Source organism: Pseudonaja textilis, chromosome 1 (assembly GCF_049901715.1).
Source record: "Pseudonaja textilis isolate UNSWEBS1 chromosome 1, rPseTex1.2, whole genome shotgun sequence".
Classification (NCBI taxonomy): domain Eukaryota; kingdom Metazoa; phylum Chordata; class Lepidosauria; order Squamata; family Elapidae; genus Pseudonaja; species Pseudonaja textilis.
Genome location: NC_141990.1, coordinates 226,671,834 through 226,688,385, shown reverse-complemented (window position 1 = coordinate 226,688,385; position 16,552 = coordinate 226,671,834). Strand labels below are relative to the sequence as shown.

Genomic DNA, 16,552 nt, shown 5'->3' with positions numbered 1-16,552 from the left:
GAGTTGTAAAGTAGGATGAGGAATGGGAAGATTCGTATATTTGGACACAGTTGCTCACAATGAGAAGTAAGTGTGGAAATTTTTGAGGATTGAAGATGGTTAATTCTTGCAGTAATCTCTTGGGTCTTCACCATCTTTTATGAAGGAGGGAAGGAAGGAAGAAAAGAAGAAAAGCTGACAGTATAGCTGGGGCTTAATTTGTCTGTAATCCAGTCTGGAGAAATATAATATCAATAACATTCATTTGGGTACTGTGAATCTCCCCCAGACTTTCTTGAAGGCTGCTTTCACATCTTTGTTGCGTAAGCTATAAATTAAAGGGTTGACCAGAGGGTTGATTACCGTATAGAACAGTGATGGCTAACCTATGACACATGTGTCACTCGTGACACGCTGAGGCACTTTGACTGACACACCTGTTGGTCCGCTCGGGAGGAGGGGGAGGAGGTGGCGGCAGCTCACGTTGTTTTCTGAGCCCGCGAGCCTGCGAGCCTAGAGCTCAGAAAACAACGCGAGCCACTGCCACCACCTCCTCCCCCTCCTCCCGAGTGGACTGAAAGCAGCTGGGGCTGAAGAAACGAAGCCAAGCGGAGCCAAAGCCACCTCGGCTCGCATTGTTTTCTGAGCCCACGAGCCTAGATCCAGGGCGCTTTCATTGCACGGCTGAGCTTCTTGTCTCGGGAAACGCCAGGCATCTTTGCTGCCCCCTGAGGGGAGGGCGATTCTGGGCTGCGCGAATGGGGGACTTCGTCGCTTTGGGTGGGTGGATGGGTGGGAGCGAGGACGTTGACTTTAAGCGGCAGGGGCGGATCGCGCGTGCTGGAGAGGGCTTGACTGTATTCCGGGGAGAGAGAGAGAGAGAGATCATAAGAACGGCTCTTGCTTTTTTCTTGCAAGGGAGAGAGTGACTCCTGCCTCCCACTGTCATCATCATCATCTTCCGTTAGGTTAATGAATCAATTAAACCTTTCATGATAGTGAGATTGTTTCCCAAATTTCCCTTAAATCAGGGAAGAAATCAGAAACAAACCTTTGGACTGAGAATAAGCCTGTTCCTATGATGCCATTTTTGTACTACTTGCTTGGCCCTGAAGTGCACAAAATACAACCCTGCAATTGAAGATTTAGCAAATGCAATTCAGCAACAGAAAAGTCACTAAGGTAAATCATTATTTGTTTTTTGCTTTTTGAACTAATAAATATAATAAAAATATTAAAAATATAACTCTTTCTTTATTAGGGCTGCAAATATTACCAAATTATTGATATTTCTTGAAGTGACACATGACCCGAGGAAGGCTACACTTTTTCCCGATTTTCGACACACCAAGCTGAAAAGGTTAGCCATCATTGGCATAGAACAACGCATTTGCCTTGTCTGAATTCGGAGTGTGTTGAGAGTGGGGTCTACAGTACATAATAAGAATGGAACCATAGAAGAGGGTGACTGAAACCAAGTGAGCAGAGCAAGTGAAAAAGGCTTTGCATCTCCCTGCAGCCGAGCGGATGCGCACTATGGCTGACCCAATACTAATATAGGAGCTCAGAATTACAACTGTGGTTGCTAACATATTACTAAGGGCAGCCAGAATGAATTCATATACTTGTGTGTCATCACAGGCCATCTTCACAAGTGGCACCACATCACAAAAGTAGTGGTTGATGACATTTTCTCCACAGAAGCGTAGTCGAAAGGTGTTACCAGCATGTGCAATGGCATTCGCAAAACCAGCTACATAGGAAGCTATCACCAGCTGGACACAGAGCCTCTTGGGCATGGCAATGGCATAAAGAAGTGGATTGCAGATGGCCACAAAGTGGTCATAGGCCATGAAGGCCAGTAAGAAGCATTCACTGAAGCTTAATCCAGCAGAGAAGAAGAACTGGGCTGTGCAACCAGCAAGGGACACGTGGTTGTTCTTGGACATGCAGTCAGACAAGATCCGAGGAGTGTAGACTGAGGAGTACCAGATATCCAGAAAGGAAAGGCTGCCCACAAAGAAATACATGGGTGTGTGCAAGTGGGAGTCTAGGTAGATCAAGGTCATAAGGCCCAGATGTGTGGGCGATCAAGAACAGCACAAAGAAGATTATTTGTAGAAATGGGTTTGTTGTAAACCCAACCAAGACAAAATCAGTAACCAATGTCCGATTGCTTTCCACGTCTGTCATTTTTATAAGCACAACCTGTTTAGAAAGGAAAGTGAAGTTAGAATTCTGCATTTCATCGAGAATTCATTCCAATTTTATGAAAGATTTGTTGAACTCCCAAGACCTTTGGTACAATTTTGTCAATGATGCTCCAAACTAATTTTGCTTCTACTTTTCTATGTACATTTATAGGAAGCTATTTAAAATTAGTTATATTTTGTGTTATCAATGATATCCCAAACTGATTTTGGCAGCTATTTCTAAATATAGCTCTCAGCATATGGAAGTATTTGACTGACATTATTGGCTGTCAAACCTGTAAGACAGTTGGGGAATGAGAAAAATTTGGAGGCAGACAATGAGGAAGACTAATCTGCGAAGTTGGAGACATCACCTAGGACAGGTTATATTTAACTACTCCCACATATTTCCCCAGATAATTACATGGACACCTCTTTTTGTTATGGGGTCACATAGAAAAAAAGAAAGAAAAGAGAGATTAAAGTGATCCTATATCTAGCATCCCAAATTAAATGAATAAAATTATTGTACCTTTTATCAGATTAAAATGGAGAAGGTGAAGTCCACATGAAGGTGCAGACTTCATGTTTGGGGGAGAAGGTGTAACACCATTTAAACCCTGGGTTCCAGACAAGATGAGCCCACTGTATTGTAATGGTGGAAGTGTACATTTAACAGGGCCATCTACTGCTAAAATGAAATGCAAGTGAACAAAAAAGGTCATGTATAAATACCTGAGAATCCGAAGGCCCAGTTTTGCACCTGTTGATTTTACAATAATGCATGGATTTTCAGTCTGTAAAAATCAAAGGGAAAACTGAGACATAATATTTGATATCAGCATCTCACAAAGCAGGTTTAGCGGGGATTTTATTCTGGAATTGAGTCCAAATATTTTAAAACTTGTAAAAACAAATGAATACTATGGCCTCTGGCAACTGACCACCAGAGAAAATTTCACTTAAATTGTCGGGGAAATTGATGCATCTGTTGTGCAAATTTTTAAACAAATAGCAATATCTTTTTTAAAAGTATGCATCTTCCTAAATGAACCAGTACCAATCATTACTTATTTGGAAAGTTTTCATTCCTTAATTTATCTGATATTCCACCCCCCCCAATCATCTCAAGGCATACCTGATCCCTGCCGATATTCTTTTTCCTATAATCTTGTCAGATGCAACAGACCAAGAGAAAGCAATGTAATAAAAGCCAGTGAACTGCATATTTGAGCACCATCTGGATAATGGTTAGTGGTAATAGTAATGACATACCACCCAGCCAATCTATTACATGCCAGTTATGGACAAAGGGAAACCTCAGATTGGTAGGATGAATATTGTCCCACTCATGTTCTACATCAAGAAGAGGGTCTCTGCCATACAGTATATCCATAATTAGTTCATCTGGGAGCCCTGAAACTGGCAACTGACATCAAATTAGTTTGTGAAAATGCTCCCAGTCCCCATTCTCAGTCTTTCTTTTTGGCTCATGACTCTCTTCACCTTAATGTTCTTTGGCAGCATTAGTAGTGGATTCCATAGTTTCATCCTTAATATTCTGTCATCAGACTTTAAATACTTCACCGAAGCATTCTTAACTTGGTTCTCTCTTCCCCAATATACTGGAAGCAGTTGTCATAATGCTCATCCCGAATGGTCACTGCATGACCGAAGTCCCTGAAAGTGCAACACATCTGGGAAGGCAACTGGCTAGAGAAAGCAGACCTCACCAATGGCTTCATTTGCGGTGGTCAAGGCTAAAATGTATCCAGGTATGATCCAAACCATCTTCTGGATTATTTTCTTTTGTCCTTTGTCTCCTGTTACTATCAACCTGTTTATTTCATATCACTTGCATACTTGTGCATTAAATCTGTAGCTATTAAATGCTGGGGATGATACTTGTTCAATAAACCTGAGATTTGCACTTTCATTTTTCTTGTTGACATTATTTCTGATTTTGCTGACAACCAGCACTGATCTTTCAGGTTTTCAAGGATTTCCTTAAATGAAGGATAGGGTACATGGAACAGTTTAAAGTGCAACATTACACAATTCCTTAGGCATGGGGCCTGAAATGAATCTAGCACGAACTACTTCCAAACATGTTGATGTCTATAAGAGAATGCTTGGTACCAAAGATGCTAGGTCACATATGAATTATTCTGCATTCAACACAATTGAATGGAGAGCAATTCATCCAAAGCAGAATTATTTCGAAATTGCGGAGAGGGAAAGCTTAGATTGGAACTTCAAATGTAATACGTATAACAGAAACCAACAAGGGAAAGAAAGAGTTAATGGATTTCAAGAAAGCAGAGTAACATTGGGGGTCATGATTAATACTTGAACTGTAGTCAGAGATGGGATCTGACCGGTATAACTACCGGTTCTGTTGCTCTGCGCTGCGTGCGCACATGCGTGAGTTGCGCGAGTGCAATTTATGACCTGCGGAGCTGCCTGGACAGCTGAGCAGCACTGTGTGCAAGTGCACAGCGGCTGGAAAAGCCCTTTTTTCCTGCTTTTTTAACCACAGCTGTGTCGTGCAAAGCAGCTGCGGTTGAAAACACAGGAAATAAAGGTCAGGTAAGAGCCCAGGCAGGTGGGCGAGCCAAAACAGCAGCAAACATAGAACTGGTTCTATGTATTCTCTCTATCTGCTGCTCTTCAGAGAAACCAGTTCTACAGAAGTGGACAGAACCGGTAGAATCCCACCCTTGACTGTAGTAATGACTATATTTATTGTGCTACTGAAATTCACTGTTTTATTCTGTAATACCTACAGTGTTCAGTCTTTTACAGCTTTCCTGCTTAATGCATCTAGATTCCCTAGTTAGCCTGAGCCACCCCATGCCTAATCCCTAAAATATTCTGATCTCCAAATTATCTCATATGATGCAACTCTTTTATTGAAAAACTTTTCGACCAATCTGGACCCTTGAAATCTTCTTTCAGAAAATTAGACCATTCAAATATTTCTTGAATCTTCTCTAAAATTTTCTCCGCCACACTGAGAAGAAATCACCTAGCTTTCCAGAGCAGTGAGAGTGAGATAATTACTTGATTTCCCTATTTTGCACTGCTCTTTGTTTACAAAGTTTCATAAAGGTAGATTTTCTACCAACTTTCATTACATTGTTCTCTTGTTCATATTATATAATTGAGGTACAGCTTTCCTGTCAAGACTTCATCAGAATAACCAGGCACACCCAGGCAGAAAATCCAAACAAGATACTTCTCAAGTCTGGAAAAAAGAAAGAATGACTCTCCCAAATTGACTGCCTGAAGTTGGTTGCTCCACTCTGACTGCGGTTCAAGCTGTCCTTGAAAGAGCATCACTTAAGTACAAGAAAAGTACAAGAAAAAAGCATACATATTTTCTCTGTTTTAATGAGAGTCCCAGATTGGCAGGGAGAAGTTGACAGCTCTACTCTGATTGCCATTCAAGCTGCCTTTGAAAATGCATCTGGTAGATAGAAGCAACAAACAAAGGAGGGCACTCAATATTGTTGTGTAAGCTGTGTGCTTCATTGAAAGACCTTTCTGGTGCCCTAAAGACAAGGTCCACTCTTCTTCCTGGTGTCATTAAGTGACCTCATTTCCAGCCAATGTAGTAGTGGAAAATATCACTCACACCCCCTGTGCAACAATAATTTTTTAGCCAAGTTTTTTTCCTGAGACTTATTGCCTTAGGGACTTACCATCTTCTGCTTAGATCCATGTTACTATCCTTTTCCCAGAGATGGTGAAGTCAGCAGTTTAGGTAATTAAACGTTTTAAAGAAGTGCAGTGAAAAGCTTTTGTTGTCCTTTCTTAAAGCTCTACCTGGGCTTTGTCTTTCAAATCTCCTTCTAAGATTTTTGTCAGAGGCAGGACTGACTCCAGCCTTCTTTTAGATAAATGAGGAAGAAATTGAAGGGTTGCCATGCATAATGCATGGACCTGCTTCTGATGCAAATCAGAAATCAGAAAAGTGACCCAACTTCGAACACTGTGGAGTTAATTAGTCAAATCCTAGCTGGGGAAATTAGAATCTTGGGAGGAATCTCTTTAAATTGTACCTGGAAATGCAAAGCTTACCTGAATTAAGCTGAGTACATTTTCCTGACAGTTCTGTTTGGACAAGCTAACAGATCAGCCTATATGGGAGCCTTGTGTCATCTTAAGTAGGATGAGCACAATATTACTCCAAATTAAGTAGTCTTAATTCCCTTTGGAAGTACTTAGATTGAGTCTTTCCTCTTGATGATAATGATCTGAAGATGGAACATTAGGATTATGCCAAAAGTTTTTTCTTAGTTTCTCCAAGGGGAGTTTATTTTACAAAAAAAGAAAGGAGAAAAATCACATTCCCTGAGGCTACCTGAGAACTTCAGGTAAGCAATCATCTTCTATGTTGAGGGGCCTTAGAAGTTCAGCTATAATCATCACTTGCCTTGTGGCATTTTCTAGGGAAAAATATGTGGAATGTACATTTCTTAATGGTTACAACATTTATTGTAATTATTTATTTAAATAAATTTTACAGAAAAGAGAGAGAGAGATAAAAACAAAGAAAGCAGTGGAAGAATCAATAACAAACTAAAGAGAAAAAAATGAAAATAAAAAGGATTACTTACTAAGAAACCTTCTGTTCAGTCCTAGAGTGAATGATTAACCTGCGAAGGGCCCTGGTTCTAAGCCTATATGGATTCAAATCAATAGTAATTTAAGTGAATATAATGGCTTCATATTTTGGAAATTAATTTGTATCTTGTAAAATGGAGAAAAGCCTAAAAATGTTTTAATTTGCATGGATTTTAAAAAAAATTGTGCCTCTAATGCAAAAAGAAAAAAAAAGAGAGAGAGAACACTTTTGAAAGCCACCCTTTATTTAAAAATATTTTTTGTTGAATTTTTAAAACCACTTCCTTGAATTCAGAAAAAAAAAACCTTTTTGAACTATTCTAAAGATAAAGACGCATAGTTTGGCAAATCTGAACTAAGAAAACACACATGTGCACACACACACGGGGCGGGGGAGAGAGCTTTGCAAAGTTGAACTGAAAAATATGAATTTTCGCATACATAAACATTTTGAAGCAAGTTGTTGATCAGATATTGTTTCCCCACGAGTAAGCCATAACTTAAGTTGACCTAATTTAACTGGTAATGCAAATGCTCACACACATCCCCTTCAACGCAAGAGCAAAGAATGATGCTCCTTATCCATGTCTCGACAGGTCAAAAATAAGCATGGACTGAAGTCATGACAGCCAGCAAGGTGGGTGGGGGTGAGGGTGATGTTATATATGACTAGGTATGTCTAGGTATTAACCGCAGGTGATTTCAGTTGTGAATCAAATTCTGTTTTCTATTAGGAGACAGATACAGTGATTTAAATGATCATGAGTTCCTGAATCATCATCACTTATGTCTCCTTGGAACCTTTTATGGAGCAATATTGATGTATTTTGGGGTAATGATTTACAGTTAGAGGCCACCATTATGAAGAACAAAAGGGGCAGATTTAACAAGTTTAGAATGGTGCTATTTACCCATGACAAGGGGAAAAAGAACATCACCTTGATATCACCATAAAGGCTTTGTTTTATAAGCCAGGGAGAGGGTGTTAAGTTGGTAGACTTTTGTCACAAGAGTCCTCAACAAGAAAAACTACTATTTGTAGTTGCATTGTTATATACCAAACATTTATATCGTAATGTTAGATAGGTCTGTGCGCGAATGAGAGGCAGAACACAGCAGGAACGGTAAGTAATCTTTATTTAGGTTCAGTTCAAAAAGCCGCATGGTTGCGGCAGGTGCCGGCTTTTAAAGTCGGCACTGTCCAAAGCTTCAGCCACTGACGGGGACTTTATTTCTCCTGCCAGTGGCTGAGCCAATGAGTGGAGTCTGTTAGCCGACTCCACTCCTTGGCCATATTTGATCATAGACAACACGTAATACTTTGGGTTCAAAGAAGACTCTTTTGTGCAGTTCATCTGTGGATGTAGAGCTGGTTCTGCAGTCCCGATTTGGAAGTGCAGTCTCTAGCACAATGGGGGGCACTGGAAGTCCATTGTTGTAGTAACCTGGTATTATTCTGTGGTGCAGCTCACTGTTTTCCATCAATTTTTGGACGGTCAAGCTATTTTCTAAAACACCTGTAGGCCAGACAAGGAATAATGGATGGAAACTGAACAAGGAGAAATTCAACCTGGAAATAAGGAGAAACTTTCTGACAGTGAGAACAATCAACCAATGGAACAGAAGTTGCCCTCAGAAGTTGTGGGAGTGCCATCACTTGAGACCTTCAAGAAGAGATTGGACTGCCATTTGTCAGAAATGGCGTAGGGTCTCCCACTTGGGTGGGGGTTTGGACTAGATGACCTATAGGGTCCCTTTCAACTCTGATTATCTGTTATCTTTTAAAGCCAGTGGAGGCTTCTTTGTCCAGGGCTCCCCAACAGGTTCTGCCAGCAGCCACAGCTTTTAGTTCTCTTGACTGGATGTCAAGAGGCATAAGGTTCCATTAATAGTGGGTTTGTAATTTTGTGTGGATGATCTTGAGGTTTCTTCCCAGACTTTAGTACACTATAGAGCAACCATAAAGTGGTCGTCCATTCTTAAAATATGTCTCCCACTACCACATGGGTATTCTGATAATGAAGGACTCAATGCTGCTGGACTTTGCATGATCCTAGACCCTCAGATTGGAGACACAGTATTGCCAAAAGGTGCTGAAGATGGCGCAGAGGGTGCACATGTGAAATTTCTCCAGATGTATATTGTGTCATTGATACAGAGTCCAGGACTCATGTTCATATCACACAAATTTAGGTGCATCATTAAAAATGAAATCTAAGATATTACAAAATCAAAAGAAAGAGGAGGATTGGATTTACCTGATTTGAGATTATATCTTGCAGGTTCTTATTTAAATGAATTGATGAGAGAATGGATATAGTTGAGAAATACAAAAATGTTGTAGTTAGAAAGACATGACTTGAGATTTGGGTGGCATAGTTTTTTATGGTATGATAAAGACAATATTAATGAGTATTATAAAATTCATCTTGTTAGGCATGCTATTATGAGAATTTGGAATAGGTATATATACCTGCTAACAAAGAGAGCCTAAATGTGTGCAGCCTGTTCCATTAGCAGCATTACCTGGTTGACTGGCTAGTGGTGGACTTGCCTTGGGAATTGGGACAGAAAGGGACCCTGTAGATTTCTGGAAAATATAGTCCAAAACAGAGAGAGTTAAATCAAATGTTGGGGAGTAGGAAGAAAGATTCCAGGAACTCAGAGAAAAAAAGGACTTGTTGGAAGAAATGTCCTTCTGGGTTCAGTTCCAAGTGGGGAGAAAGACACTGGAAACATGGAGGGTGCTTGGAAGGATGGTTTAATGATGAAGCAGAACCACCAAGCACATGTAATTCTGGGTAGCTGACTACAGGGAAATATATACATACACATACACTCTCTCTTGGGCCTTGCCTTTGAGCTTCCTGTTCTTGTGGCAAGGGAGGGTATCCTACTGTTTGCCAGACTCCCAAGGAGGTCCAGTTAACCTTGTAGGCTGTTTGTGTCCCAGGTTTGGTTGAATCTTGCTGGGTGATGATGTAATGAAGAGGCTTGTGTTTTGAAAGGGTGTTGAGCAATTTCTATTATGGCTTTGTCCTGGTTTGGATCTTGAGTGAGGGCTAATCCTATCACCCTGGAGCTGTAGGCCTTTTGTCTTGTAGATAAGATGGCCCAGTCTTTCTGGGGCTATTAACAAAGGTGGGGGCTGCTTTACAAGAACATATTTCTCCTTTTCTCATCCAGGAAAATATAATATTCTGCTTTTTAATATTTCCTAAAATATGTCACTCTTCTAGGAGTGGGGTAGGTGCTAACTTTCTTTAGACTGGAAGGGAGCAAAAAGATTGAGAAAAAAGGAGGAACTCCTTTGGAAAGGGGAGAGCTGGTTATATCTCAGCCTGGGGACTGTATCCTAGCTGCCATGTGAGGTAGACTCCATAGGCCTCTCACTTGGCTTGCAGAATATGTGTTTATGAGGTAACAAGATCGGTGAGAACTAGTTTGGCCCACAATCTTTGGGACCTATTTGTAGGTTTTAACTGAATGCTCCAATGGAAGCTTGGATCTTTATGCTGGCCATTGCTAAGCCACATGGGAGGCACGGGGACATTTTTAGCTTGGGCAACATTGCTTCCCTAAGGCTTAGTTTTATATTATTGTATTGTTTAAACTGATTTTATTTAAAGTACCACCATTTTAATGTGCTGCTGTGTTATTTTTTACATGTCTGTTGTACTGGTATGTGTTGTTACCTGTCATTGCTGTTTTATTTTATTTTATTTTATTTTAATAGTCATTATATTTAATTAAAGCCCATTATTCTCTCCAAGGTGTGCTAGTGTGCCTAGGCCAGGTGGGTTGGTCACTTGGGAAAAGGATAGAAGGAACTGATTACAAGCAGCACTTAGACCTATATATTGTTCTATAGGGCTTCACAGCCCTCTCTAAAAGGTTTACAGAGCCAGCATATTGCCCCCAACAATCTGGGTCCTCATTTTACCAACCTCAGAAGGATGGAAGGCTGAGTCAACCTTGAGCTGGTCAGGAACAAACTGCAGGCTGTGGGCAGAGTCAGCCTGCAGTACTGCATTCTAACCATTGTGCCACCACAGCAATAATATCACCAACAACATAAAGTAAATTAAAAACTGCTAAAACAATTTAAAAAGTCCGAAATAAAAAGTCAGGGTGATGCAAGGTTAGAAGAAGATTAGGGAGGTATACATATGGAATAATATTGCCGATTAAGAAAAGAATTCATGAGGAATTTGAGCATAGAGAATGATTGCTAATCTTTAATTCTGGACTTTCTCCACTTTCTTTTACGAAGAAGCAAGTAAGGGAAGGAGCAAAGAAGGAAAGTGACTAACTGGCTGGCAGACACTATAGCCTAGAAGTAAATTTCATCAGCAGCAGTCTACCCTAAAAAAGGAATGTAACAGTGCTATTCATTTGTGTGCCGTGAATTTCCCCCAGACATTCTTGAAAGCTGTCTTCACATCTTTGTTGCGTAAGCTGTAAATCAAAGGATTGAACAGAGGGTTGACTACTGTATAGAACAATGCATTTGCCTTGTCCCAATTTGGAGTGTGATAAGAGTTAGGTGTGGAGTACATGATCAGTATGGAGCCATAGTAGAGGGAGACAGAGACCAGGTGAGCCGAGCAAGTGGAGAAAGCTTTGCCTCTCCCTGCAGCCGAGCGTATGCGAATAATGGCTACCACAATACCAATGTAGGACTTCACGATAACAGCAGTGGCTGCCAGCAGATTGAAACCAATGATAACAGTTGCAATGAGTTCATATTCTCTTGTGTCATCACAGGCCATTTTCAGAAGTGGAGGCTCATCACAAAAGTAATGGTTGATGACATTACTCCCACAGTAGCGTAGGCGGAAAGTGTTACCGGTATGTACGATTGCATTGACAAACCCCACTACGTAGGCTCCTACCACCAGCTGGATGCACAGCTTCTTGGGCATGGCAATGGCATAAAGGAGTGGGTTGCAGATGGCCACAAAGCGGTCATAGGCCATGAAGGCCAATAGGAAGCATTCACTGTAGCTCCATCCAGCAGAGAAGAAGAACTGGGCTGCACAATCCGCTAAGGAAATGTGGTTGTTCTTGGATAAACAGTCATATAAGATCCGGGGAGTGTAGACTGAGGAGTACCAGACATCCAGGAAGGAAAGGCTACCCACAAAGAAATACATGGGTGTGTGCAAGCGGGAGTCCAGGTAGATCAGTGTCATGAGGCCCAGATTCCCAGTCAATGTTAGGATGTAGGAGGCCAAGAATACCACAAAGAGAATTGTGCGTAGAAATGGGTCTGTTGTAAACCCAACCATCACAAAATCACTAAGGATTGTGCGATTATCTTCAAGTTCCATTTTTTTCTAAGCATAACCTATTTTAGAGAGGGGGGAAAAGTAAGGATATTAGTGTTTTGTGCCCTAAATAATGAATTCCTGGTATAACAATGAAAGATATTCTGAAAACAGTGAATTTGGTGTAGTGTTGCTCATTTTACATGAAAATAACAGTACATGTATTACATTCTCATTGTATTAGGTGCACTTGATTCCATGTGTTTTGCAAACTTTTTCCAATGACTGGTCTTAGCATATAAAATAAACAAGTGAACAAATGTTGTGAAATCAGGAGTCATGCAGGTTTAAACAGTAATACGTACAATACCATCAAACATCCATATCTGCATATCCCAGGTCTTTGGCAAGAACTAAATAGGCAGTCAAAATGCCAAATACAGTCTGAACATCTGGCTGGCTGTGTGATGAACATAATTAAATTTTAGTAACAATATTACTAAATAATAATAACAGCCCAATTTCTTTACTGGAAACTTAGGCAGAGGTTTGGATTTGCATGAAAAACTACTAGGACCATCAAGTTGAAAAGGTTTTGGAATATCAGTGGGTCAACATCTTATGGGACTTTTATTATCCAAACGGAGAGGCATCTGGTTCACAACATGCCTAATATAACAGTTATTGAAAAGTGGTTCATTGATGTAACATTACCAGGAGATGCTAGGATTGAGGAGGAACAACTGGGGGAAAAAAATCAGATTGTAATAGAACACCAATGGGAAAAAAATTGTTGTGATTAGAGACCTTGGATCAATACCTAAAGGACTCCCTCAATATCTGGAAATATTGAATTGAGGAGTGGAACCTGAATATTTCTAATTTCTCAAAAGTCACCTTGCTAGGAACTGGGCATGTTTGGTGAAGACTTGATGTAGATTATTCATAGTGCCTGGATGCCTAATGCTGCTGAGGAAGGACTTGTCTTAGTGAAGTAATTCTAACCATATATGGGTGAACAGTGCTGGTGGCTTAAACAGACAAGTAATCCTGAGCAGGAAAGGCCCAAGATGGACAACGTAGAGAATCGATCAAGGGCAAGAAAATGTGAGCAGCACTTTGGACCTGAAGGGAATACAAAGTCCATGTTCTGCACTGAGGACTTCCACTATTTATGTGCATCAGAGATGCATCAATGCATTCCATCTTCTATGTCATAAAATCACTTTTAAATCAATACAATAAACCATTTCAACTATTTTTAGAGGCTTAATTTTGTAGGGGCCACCAAGGGAAAAAAATGAAATGAAAGAATGAGGGATTATAACAAGGCAATACATGGCATCCTGAGTTACGACAAACAAAATCATCCTAGAGGGTTTTATAGGACTGGGATGGGGAAGAAATTCTATTGATCACTTCCCACAATGGCAAAAGAAACAACAAAGCCTTGAGGCACTTTTTCTATAACAGATTATAGGCAAAGGGGTGGTTTTATGATTGGGAGGGGAGGCATGAAACGATCTAGAGTTTGGGTTCCAGATAAGACATAGCTACGTACGCTTGTGTGTTGGGGAATGTTGGACTTAGCAGGGCCCCCTGCTCAAAAAGATAACCTGCAAGTGAGGAAAGGGATATGGATAAGTACCTGGTCAGATCCAAAGGCCAGGTGTTACAACAATGGATGTATTCGGAGTCTGTAAAAACATAGAGAGGAAAATTTGATGAGAACGACAGTTATATTGGCATCTCACAAGACAGCTAAATAATGGATTCTATTCTGGAAAATTAAAAAAAAATCTGAATACTATGTATTGTAAGTCAATACAGAGGGAACACTTCCCTGTACACGGCAAGGAATTGATCCCTAGGTTGTGTAAATTCTTAAACAGAAAAATTAAAAGGAGCTCTACTTGCAGTTTTTGTCTAGATTCATGTAAATTTGAAGTGCATTTTACAGGGTCTGGAGCCAAAATGCATGGAATTAAAAATATGTCACTGAACTTCATATCTGAACAGTGTGTGAATCTTTGCATTAATGGTAATAATATATTGTGCAACCAGGTACTCTATTACATGTCCTTTATGAATTAAATGAATCTCAGACTGGAAGCATAAAAGTCACCTTACCCTGAAGCAGCATTCAGAGAATATTTTCTATTATTTATCCCCAATCAGCTTAGCTGAGGAGTTTGCAACAAAGCTGGCATCAAATTAGTATCTGAACATGTCCCCATCTCTTATTTTCACCCTTGCTTTTGACTCATAATTCTTTCCCATTATTTTGACCATATTAATATTGGACCCAGTAGTTTGAACCTTACCATCAACATTCTGGAATCAAACATTTCCAAATTTACTGCCAATGCTCCCAATATTTTCTGAAACATTTCCTGAATTGTTTACTTTTGTCATTTTTTCTTGCTAGCTTTATCTTCTTTTATTTTTCATTATTTACTGGGATATCTTCGGGGTCAATCTCTTGAAGCTTCTCTGCATCATGAGTTCATAAGCATAAGTTACTAAATCTCCTCTAAATGTATCCCAAATCTCTCCCTTCTGTTCTCTAAAATATCATGATCTGCAAATTACCTGATATGACCATGCACTGCTTTCTTGAAAAGCTCCTCATATTTCCAAAGCCAAGATAATTCTTAATATTCTTCCACAGAAAAGGACCATTCAAATATTTCTTCTATCACCTCTGAAGTTTTTCTCAAACATACAATCTGTGGCTGTTGCTATAACTTGGTTTCACTGACATGCCCTGCTCTTTGTTATAAAATCCTAGAAATCTATATTTATACTAACCTTGACTAAGTTGTTGTATTTGATTGTACACAAATGTATAATTGTACTGCAGCTTCCCTTTTCAAATTTCACTAGAATAATCAGGCACAACCCATCTAAAAATATCTGAACAAGATCCCCCCCAAAAGTGGGAAAAGGAAAAAAAGCATAAGGATTTTCTCTGTTTTAATGAGACTCCCAAATCGGTTGAGTGAAGCTGACTGACTGCAGCCATTCAAGCTGCCTTTGAAAATGCATCTCATAGATACAAGCAACAGACAAGGTGCCCAATGTTGTTATATAAGCTGTGAGCTTCATTGAAACGCCTTTGTTGTGGCCTAAAAAGGGTGTCAAGTCTTCCTTCTGGTGTCACTGAGTGACCTCATTTCTAGTCTGTGGAGCAGTAGAAAACATTTGACCCAATTTCCCTGGTGGAACTGCAAACTTTTAATCTTAGGTTCTTCCCAAGACTTATCACTTCAGGGGGTTCCATCTTCCACTTCGATCCAAGTTAATGTCCCCTTGCCTCAAAGGTGGGAACAGTTCTCTTTCCACTTCATGGAAATCCACAGTTTAGGTAATTAAACATTTTAAAGATGTACTGTGAACAGCTTTCCCTGTCATTTCTCAGAGTTCTTTCTAGACTTTGTCTTTCAGTTCCAATCCTAAGACTCTTGTCAGAGGTAGAATTGACTCCAACTTTCCTTTAAAAAAGGGTTGCACATGATGCATGGAACTACTTCTAAACAGAAGCAGAAATTGGAAAAGTGAATCACTTCTGAAGAACTTGGAACGTCTGTTCACAGAAGGGCAAGAATGAATGGGTTTGAATATGGCTGTAACAGTCTTTGCACTCAGATGCGACAGAAAGGGCCAGATAACAATTGATCAAGTCCTATTTGGAAGAAGAATAGAATCTTGGGAGAAATCTCCCTAAATGGCATCTAAAGATGCCAAACTTACCTGAATGAGAAGTATATCTTCCCACTTGGTCTGACTGGACAAGGTAACAGATCAACCTGAATGGGAGCCGTGTGTTTTCCTAAATAGGGTGAGCATTTATTCCTTCAAATTAAGTAGCCTCAATTCTCCGTGGAAGCACTTAGACAGTCTTTCCTCTGAGCATCTGAAAATGGAACATCAGTAATTACAGTATACAGGAAGGAGAAAAACCACCAAAAATCATTCCCTGAGGCTTCCTGAGCTCTCTAGGTAAATAATAACCTTCCAGGTTGAGGGCCCTTAGAAGTTCAGCTGCAATCATCACTTGTCTCAAGGCCTTTTCGGTAAAAAATGGTGGTGGGTAGAGTTCATAGTCCTCATTTATTTAGAATTTATATACGTTTATATATTGTAATAATTTATTTATTTAAATTAAGAAAATTGTGATTATTTTACAGAAAAGTATGAACAGAAAGAGAAACAAAAAAGAAATAAAAGAAAATAATAAAAGAAACAAGAACGAACTGAAGAGAGGGGGGGGAAAGGCGGGGGGGGGGAGGATTATTGTACTAAGAAAACTGCCAGTCAGTCCTAGAGTGAATGATAACCTAATAATGATAACCTAATAATGATAACCTAATCTGAAACCCTGGTTCTAAATGGATATGGATTCAAAAAGAAAGTAACTAAAGTGAATGAATCAATCACATCTTTATTATGGAGTCCAGATAATTGAAACACAAGTCTTGC

The 16,552-nt window shown here is 39.9% G+C and overlaps 1 protein-coding gene and 1 pseudogene across 1 annotated transcript; both read right to left on the bottom strand.

The window, feature by feature from the left end:
• Window positions 1-240: 240 nt before the first annotated feature.
• Window positions 241-2,172, bottom strand: LOC113454482 (olfactory receptor 9G4-like; annotated as a pseudogene).
• Window positions 2,173-11,013: 8,841 nt separating this feature from the next.
• On the bottom strand, window positions 11,014-15,988 carry LOC113449152 (olfactory receptor 9G4-like). The gene is made up of 3 exons (XM_026720152.2): window positions 15,824-15,988; window positions 13,719-13,767; window positions 11,014-12,150 (listed from the first exon to the last, which is right to left on the bottom strand). Exon 3 carries the CDS (start codon window positions 12,131-12,133, stop codon window positions 11,192-11,194), a length of 942 nt encoding a protein of 313 aa, XP_026575937.1. The 5' UTR covers window positions 12,134-12,150; window positions 13,719-13,767; window positions 15,824-15,988; the 3' UTR covers window positions 11,014-11,191.
• Window positions 15,989-16,552: the final 564 nt, after the last annotated feature.

Excerpts from the sequence above, each read along its gene's own strand:
- LOC113449152 (XM_026720152.2), bottom strand. The coding sequence starts at position 12,133 with ATGGAACTTGAAGATAATCGCACAATCCTTAGTGATTTTGTGATGGTT.